This window comes from Scylla paramamosain, chromosome 13 (genome assembly GCF_035594125.1).
Source record: "Scylla paramamosain isolate STU-SP2022 chromosome 13, ASM3559412v1, whole genome shotgun sequence".
Lineage (NCBI taxonomy): Eukaryota > Metazoa > Arthropoda > Malacostraca > Decapoda > Portunidae > Scylla > Scylla paramamosain.
This window is the reverse complement of record NC_087163.1, coordinates 3,606,633-3,615,000: the sequence shown is the minus strand read 5'-3', so window position 1 is coordinate 3,615,000 and position 8,368 is coordinate 3,606,633. Positions and strand designations below refer to the sequence as shown.

Sequence of the window (8,368 nt, the reverse complement as noted above, 5' to 3'; positions counted from 1 at the left end):
CTCATTTTCTTATCCTCCTGTGTCCATATGAATGAGAGAGACTATTGGCCATGTCAGAGAAAGACTGTGTTGAATATATGTAAACAAGTGGTATATAAATGATATTGGCTTGTTACTTTATTTGTTTGTTTAAAGCATTTTTAATAATCTGAAATTCTTATCATTATATATGTCAGGCAGCAAGGATCTGAGCAGGAAACAAATAAAAGTGAAAATAAATAAATGAATAATATAGTAGGAATATTACCTCATCCCTCAGTCATGTGTTCATTATTTCAACAAGACACTCCCGATATGAATAACTTCATAAAATTAACTTACCATTGAATACAATAGCATGAACATTACCTGAACACCATCAGCTGTGAGACAGGTCACTTAAAACATAGACAATATATTTCTACAAAATCTATAAAACAACACCTGTTTGATGTTCACTTTTCAAGTGAAATACTGAATTGTTACGTTTCATCAGTCATAAATGCCTTAATTTCACCATGCATACTACTTACCAGCATGTGGTTTTTGCAATACATATTTGTGACTGTAGGACAACATGTGATCCACATGTAAATGCTTAGGATCAGTAAACACTTAAAGCCTTCTTACTCCTAAAGCTATTAAGCTAATACACTGTCTACATCATGCATGGATGCTGAGAGTGGCTTCTATCGTAATATGAATTAATTGAGAATTTTATATAAAGATAAACTTTACAATAATGGAAATATGTGTGTTTTCACAAATGTTTGAAATGACAACTTTTATATTAAACAATGTAAATAATGGTACAAAATCAAAATCCAGATGTGCAAGAATTTGTAAATTTAAAAAGAAATCACCTCAAAGATTAATTAAATGAAGCAAAATATTCAATATTTTTAGTTTCATTTTTTTTATCAATATTTTTTTTCTATTTCAATTCTATTTTTTGGTTAATGAGAAAGGTCAATATCCAAAAATAAAACCTTAAATTAATGACAAAATTCAATTCTCTGTTTTAAATTTTGCTAGTTTTCTTTATATTTGAACTTAGCTGTATAAAATAAATAACTTGTCAACTATTCTATAGAAGCATTTTTTAGGAACTCAATGTTTAGATTCATGAAAATGTGTGTCCATGTGTGTCGAAAGCATTTGTTAAAGGAGGTGACTTCTATTAAGATAATTACTGAGTGCTATTGCACACCCTTGAATCTATATATACAATCTGCTGAGTTTCTAATTAATACTATTCACTTATATGAATTTGCTTCTGAAATCACATAGAACTGAAATTTAATGATAACCCACAAGTATCTATTTTGTATCACTGAATAAATTTACAATGATTAATAACAGAGAGAGAGAGAGAGAGAGAGAGAGAGAGAGAGAGAGAGAGAGAGAGAGAGAGAGAGAGAGAGAGAGAGAGAGAGAGAGAGAGAGAGAGAGAGAGAGAGAGAGTATCCTTCTGCCATAAACTGCTGGAAAATTGTAAAACCAAACCAGCAAGATGGACGAACCTAATCTAGGCCATAAATTTTAAAAGAATGTGACATGTTAATTTAACAGGAATATGGTTTAAGTACCTACGTAAATTTAACAGGAATATGGTTTACGTACCTATCTGGAAAAAAAAAAAAAAAAAAAAGCCTTCTGATTACATAACTTATGTAACAACATTACCAAGAGTGTTCTTGCTGTGGCAATAATGAAAACAGCAGCCATGTGAGCCACAGTAGTGATAGTTCATACGAGGCAACACTGAACAAGGGCAAACCTATCATCCAAACAAGAAAAGTGAATATTATTATGTGATGGGAATGACTATGTGAACTTAAAAGCACAGCAGCACATGCCTGTATGTAGTGCTACTGTAGTTCTACTTGCACTTCTAGATTCTTTAAAAAAGTGAGAGAGGAAGATATTCAAGAGATCTTATAATTTTTAAGTCTGATGATTATAACAAGCAAATTGTATAGAGTAATATGTGTAAATACAAAAGTAGAAAATACAAACAGTGTTTGAGAGAGAGAGAGAGAGAGAGAGAGAGAGAGAGAGAGAGAGAGAGAGAGAGAGAGAGAGAGAGAGAGAGAGAGAGAGAGAGAGAGAGAGAGAGAGAGAGGGAGAGAGAGAGAGAGAGAGAGAAAGAGAGGGGAGAGAGAGAGAGAGAGAGAGAGAGAGAGAGAGAGAGAGAGAGAGAGAGAGAGAGAGAGAGAGAGAGAGAGAAGAGAGAGAGAGAGAGAGAGAGAGAGAGAGAGAGAGAGAGAGAGAGAGAGAGAGAGAGAGAAAGTTACATAGAAAAACAGGCCACAAACAGACCTTGCAGTCCTCATGAGGTGACCTGACCTAAGACTACTAAGGTGATAGTAGAAGAAAAGGACAGAAAAGCAGAAGGGTCTCTCCCCACCCTCCACTCCCTCTGGCATAAGCCGAACAGGAAAAACAAGTTGGGAAGAAATACCTTATGAGATTAGAGTGGGGGAAAAAAAAAAAAAAAAAAAAAAAAAAAAAAAAAAAAAAAAAAAAATATATATATATATATATATATATATATATATATATATATATATATATATATATATATATATATATATATATATATATATATATATATAGAGGAAAGAAAGAAAATAGATGAAATGAGGTGCCCACTTTCTTTCCTGAGGCCAAGGAAGTTAATCACTTGCAAACAAATGCTGTTAGCCGTGGATTGCAGTCAAGATATTTATCAAGACAGCGTTTCAAAGTCTCATCGGTGTTGCAGTCTATCACATCCTGAGGAAGCCCATTCCATAGATTTACAACTCGATGGGAAAAAAAATTTTTTGATTCATGAGTTGAAGTATTTCCCAACAATTTTGCAACTGTTTCCTTGTGTGTAATTTGATGAGTCTATGGTGAAATATTTACTGCAGTCCATGTTATCAATGCCTTTGATGATTTTAAACATCTGTATTAAGTTGCCTCTTAGTCTTCTTTGTGTTAATGGGAAAAGATTTAATTCTTTAAGATGCTCTTCATATTATTTGTTTCTTAGGCTTAGTAGCATTTTTGTTACTCTATGCTGAACTCTTTCTAATTTACCAATGTCTTTCTGGTATTAGGGGCACCATGCTTGAATGCAATATTCCAAAAGGGGACGGACTAAAGAGTTATACAAAGTGAGGATTGTATCATTAAATTTATATTCAAAAGATCTGCCGATTAAGCCAATTACCTTATTTGCTTTCTTTACGACTTCTGAACACTGTTGGCTTGGTTTAAAGCTAATTGATATTATCACTCCTAAATCAATTTCGTTGTCAACACTTTTAAGCTGGATACCATTTAAGATATACTTTGCTTTCTCGTTTCTATACCCTACATGAAGCACTTTGCACTTATCTGCATTAAAACTCATCTGCCAGGTTTGCCCCCACTCAGTCAATTTGTTTTCTGCATTTCTGTTACTTGTTCGTTAGAGACTATGGAATTTGCAATTTTGGTGTCATCAGCAAACTTCGATATTATACTGGTAACACCCTCATCTATGTCGTTAATATAAACAAGAGAACAGGTCCTAAGACTGATCCCTGTGGTACCCCGCTGATTACGTTAGTCCACTTGGATGTTTTTCCATTTATTACTACTCTATGTTTACGGTTATTTAGCCAGTTTTCAACCCATTGCAACACGTCGCCTTGGATTCCGTGTGATTTTAGTTTAATCAGTAAGCGTCTGTGGGGGACTTTGTCAAATGCCTTTTGAAAATCAAGATATATCTACTGCTTTACTCTCAATGTACTGGTTCAGAATATCAGAGAAAAAATCTAAGAGGTTTGTCAAACAAGAGTGTTTGTTGCGGAAGCCATGTTGAGTATTTTTAAGTAAGTTGTTTTCTTCTAAGTGATTAACGAGTTTATCTCTTATTAGTGTTTCAAGCATTTTGCATATGACTGAGTTTAAGCTAATTGGCCAATAATTACATGGTAAAGATTTGCTACCTTTTTTGAAAACTGGAGTTACGTAAGCAAGCCTCCATTCATCAGGCATTGTACCAGACTGCAAGGATTTGTTGAACAATAGGGTTAATGGTTTAACTAATTCTGATTTAGCTTCTTTTAAGATGCAGGGTGAGATCGTGTCAGGCCCAGGTGCCTTGCTAACTTTAAGTTTTATGGATAAACTTTAAGTTTATGGATGCATTTTGACACGTCACTTTCTGTTATATTGATGCTACTTAGGACTTCGTTGTTATTAAGCTGGAATGCTGGCGCTGTAGGGATGTCGCTGAGGTCTTCTACTGTAAATACTAAGGCAAAGAAAGTGTTTAGAACATTACTAATTTGCTCCTCGTCATTAGTGTAATCTCCATTTACATCAATTATGGGTCCAATAGTTGAAGTAATCACTCTCTTTTGTCTGACAAAGCTATAAAATTCCTTTGGGTTTGTTTTACTCTGGTTCGCAACATGTAATTCGGTGGACCTTTTATTATGTTTGATTAATCTCTTTGCTTTATGTCTTAGTTCAACGAAGCTAGTATGTTCTTTGTTATTACTGAGGGATTTTAATTTGTTATGTGTATCCCTCTTGGCATGCAAAGAGAGAGAGAGAGAGAGAGAGAGAGAGAGAGAGAGAGAGAGAGAGAGAGAGAGAGAGAGAGAGAGAGAGAGAGAGAGAGAGAGAGAGAGAGAGAGAGAGAGAGAGGGAGGGAGGGAGGGAGGGAGGGAGGGAGGGAGGGAGGGAGGGAGAGAGAGAGAGAGAGAGAGAGAGAGAGAGAGAGAGAGAGAGAGAGAGAGAGAGAGAGAGAGAGAGAGAGAGAGAGAGAGAGAGAGAGAGAGAGAGAGAGAGAGAGAGAGAGAGAGAGAGAGAAGGCACAGATTTTGAAACTGGACTTTGTAATGTGAACAGCACTTTCTAAAATACATACTTCAGACCATTAAGATTATAAGTTATGAACTGACTTTTAAACTGCTAAATTTCTGTTTCCAATAATACTAAACAGTCATAACTCTAGCATTTAATTGAAAATGCTACTGTTCTCTACTACCATATTTCACAACTACTTGACTACATGCATCACATTAAAAATAAAAATTCACAATTGAAAATCCATGAACTTCAGATCTCATTTCCTCAAAACTACATCTCATGAGTTTGCCTTTGCTTTTTTAATGCCTTGTATTAAAAACCAAGTGCTTTCCAGGATTTGCCATGAGTTATAAGTGTAGGGATTAAGCCTCTGATGACAGTTCTATGTTAAATCTCTTATTATAGAAGAAAATAAATAAATAGATGAATAAAAGTAATGATGTTTAGTGGTCAAGTAGCAATCATGGTACTGCTTCAGTTGCAGTGTTAAGAAAGGATGCTTTGCTTGGTGATAACTGGTATATAAGCAAAAGTTAGTAAAAACTTGCTTGACAGATTCTAGAATATCAAGAAAGTGGACAATAGCTTAAATTTAGCTCAACTAAGCATTTTGGTAGCAGGAGCAACACTCAAGCAAGATGAATATGATGACATATTCCATTATATCCATAAAGGTCAGGGTGTCATTCTAGATCAACCTCATAAATACAGATGAGCAGCCATGTGGGATCTGTAGCTAAAAATAATAAATAAATAAAATAAAAAAATAAAGCTGCCACAAACATTCTTACAACAGAGAAGTAAATATCAAAAGCTACCTTTTCTGAAAATATTGACAGGGAAATGTTGGAAGGGGGATTGCAACAAACTGTTACCTCTAAAGATAATGGGCTTGACTTGCTTGCTTGGTACAGACTAAAACATTCAAGCACTGGGGAGGGTCAACTATCATGGAGTGGAGTGTGGGTTTTATGTTAGTTTCAATCATCTTTTCAAAGAATGATGCTTCATAGAACAAGACATACCTGGATTGGCTTGAACATTATGTTTCTCTGTGGGAATTTAAAATGACTAATAAATTAAATGTACTAAAAAGTCAGATTATAGTATATGTCTTTTTTTCTTTATATATATATATATATATATATATATATATATATATATATATATATATATATATATATATATATATATATATATATATATATATATATATATAATCTCTATGGGTGGATACCAATAAATTGGTTTGTGAAAATTATTGACTGTACAGCAAAACTGATCAAGTCAAATTTATGTATGAATGATAAATTACAATAATGTATTATTTTTTTTTTTTACCTTATTTGAGGATCATTATTCAGTTAATGAAAAAAATTACCATATTTAATAGTTACCAGTAAATTAAGCAAATTCTGTTCATTCCAAATATGAATACAAAAAAATAAAATCATATATATATATATATATATATATATATATATATATATATATATATATATATATATATATATATATATATATATATATATGCTATATAATTTACTAATTTCCTTTCATTGATAATAATCAATAATTATCACCTAAAGTAAATACCAAGCAACATGACTTAAAAAAAAAAAAAAAAAAAAAAAGTGCATCACATCAGACAGCAGAAATAAGGGTAATGTGTTTTGAATTATAAGCTGCTGATAAGGAATCTGACTTGGAATGACCCTAATTAGTTTGTGTTTTGGAACAGATAATAAAAGATTAGTGCTTAAATACACACAATTCACATTATAAATATTTAAGCACTATATTTAAATAATAATAATAAAAGCATCAATAGCTGCTTTTCTTTGTTACTTAAAATTCTGTAATGATATTTCTAAAACCACTGCAACCTTTTAGTGATATTTTAGTCCTGCATTGTAGTGCGGGTATTACCAAACATGTGAACAGTCATGGCTTAGTAAAGAAGTGAGTGATGAGAGAGGTAGTTTTTTTCCCAATTCAAAGACCATGTTTATGACACATATGTACATGGGAAGACTTTTTTGAGTAAGCTATGAACTTCATTTCTGAATTATTTTGCTGACAATATAATTTTGCATATTTCTCCTATTAAAGAATAATTTAAAGATTTTAATATACTTGCCACTCTTGATAAAATGCATCATAATGAAATAGTCTTAAAATAATTATGCTGCCTCTGGAAAATCAATAAATTAGTAACCAAATGTATGTGTGTGAGTGTGTCTGCGTGTGAAACTTGGAAACTAATGTTACAAACCTCCATAGTTGCGCTGAACAAGATCATGATCACACTCAGCCTCAGAGAATTGATTGGAGGCTGTGGAGTTATTAGAGTCATTCAGAGATGACCCCAGGCCAGAGGAGTCAAGGGGGAGATCACCATTACGTGGTGGGGGAGGAGGAGGAGGCTCAGGGGATCCCTGGCCTGCGCTCCCAGAAGTACTACCTCGGTTCACTGTAATATTGATTTCAGGCATTATGTGGGTTCCTATACATGACTTGTATCACATATTTATTATGAAGCATTAATACAGAGTTAATTAGTGATTCTGTGAGGCCCTGAAAAATATTGCAAATATCACAAATACTGCTCAATGTCCATATGTTGACTAACTCAAACTTCAATAATGGGAACAGCATTATAAATGAAAACAAAATATTCTAAATTAATTTACTGTTAGTAAAAAAAAACTATCATAGCTATTAAGAGATAAGTAAAATTTTTGGTAGATAAGGTAGATATACTATAGTTGCCATAGGCTAAGCTGACCTAGAAGGCCTGTGCTCAGCCTCCTCTTCCCTGTTTGACAGGACAGATGAATGGTGTATTTGTAAAGTGTCAGCAACTTCCCAAATTGTTTTCATATTTAAGATATTTTCATTCACATTATTAATTAATACTGCCCTAAGATGATTTTTAAAAATATAAATAATAAAACAATATAAAGTATTAACCCTTCATGAAAATTATGGAAACAAATAATTATCTATATAAATGGATCAGAAAAACTGTTGTAATGAGATGACTGGAAACCTGGTCTATGTCAACAGTCATATTAGTGCATTTATGTAAGAAATTTATGTTATTTGTTTTTACATTCTGAAGGTTTAGTACCTTTATATCATTAATATCATTATTATTATTATCTTATGGCAAAGCTAACTGATAATGTGATAAAAAATATCTTGAATATAAAAAAAACTGTGGGAAGTGACAAAAGCACTGTAAGTACCCCAATCAGGTGCTGTGCTGTATGGAGGAAAGGTGCAGAACAGGGTTCTGGATCAGCTTAGCCAATGATGACTATAGTAATAAAACAAGATGATCATGAATAACAATTATGATGGTTTAAGAGGCTATGAAATGAAGGCATTAATAATGCACATTGTCATTAATAAGGAGAATTTTTCTTCCTCTATCAATGACATACTAGTGGATGCACTATTTACATTTAGACACACATATGCAGATGGGGTAAATTTTTAAATAGAATGAGATACACAAGGAAGGAAG

General features: G+C 33.0%; 1 protein-coding gene across 1 annotated transcript in view; it reads right to left on the bottom strand.

Annotated features, from left to right (window-relative positions):
• The window catches only part of LOC135106350 (cell adhesion molecule Dscam1-like), a 190,899-nt gene that overhangs the window by 13,653 nt on the left and 168,878 nt on the right, over window positions 1–8,368 (bottom strand). Inside the window, exons 38-39 of the mRNA XM_064015271.1 lie at window positions 7,112–7,309; window positions 5,862–5,888 (exon numbers count right to left, since the gene is read on the bottom strand). Of these exons, the coding sequence (XP_063871341.1) occupies window positions 5,862–5,888; window positions 7,112–7,309 (225 nt within the window). The remainder of the gene's footprint in view (window positions 1–5,861; window positions 5,889–7,111; window positions 7,310–8,368) is intronic.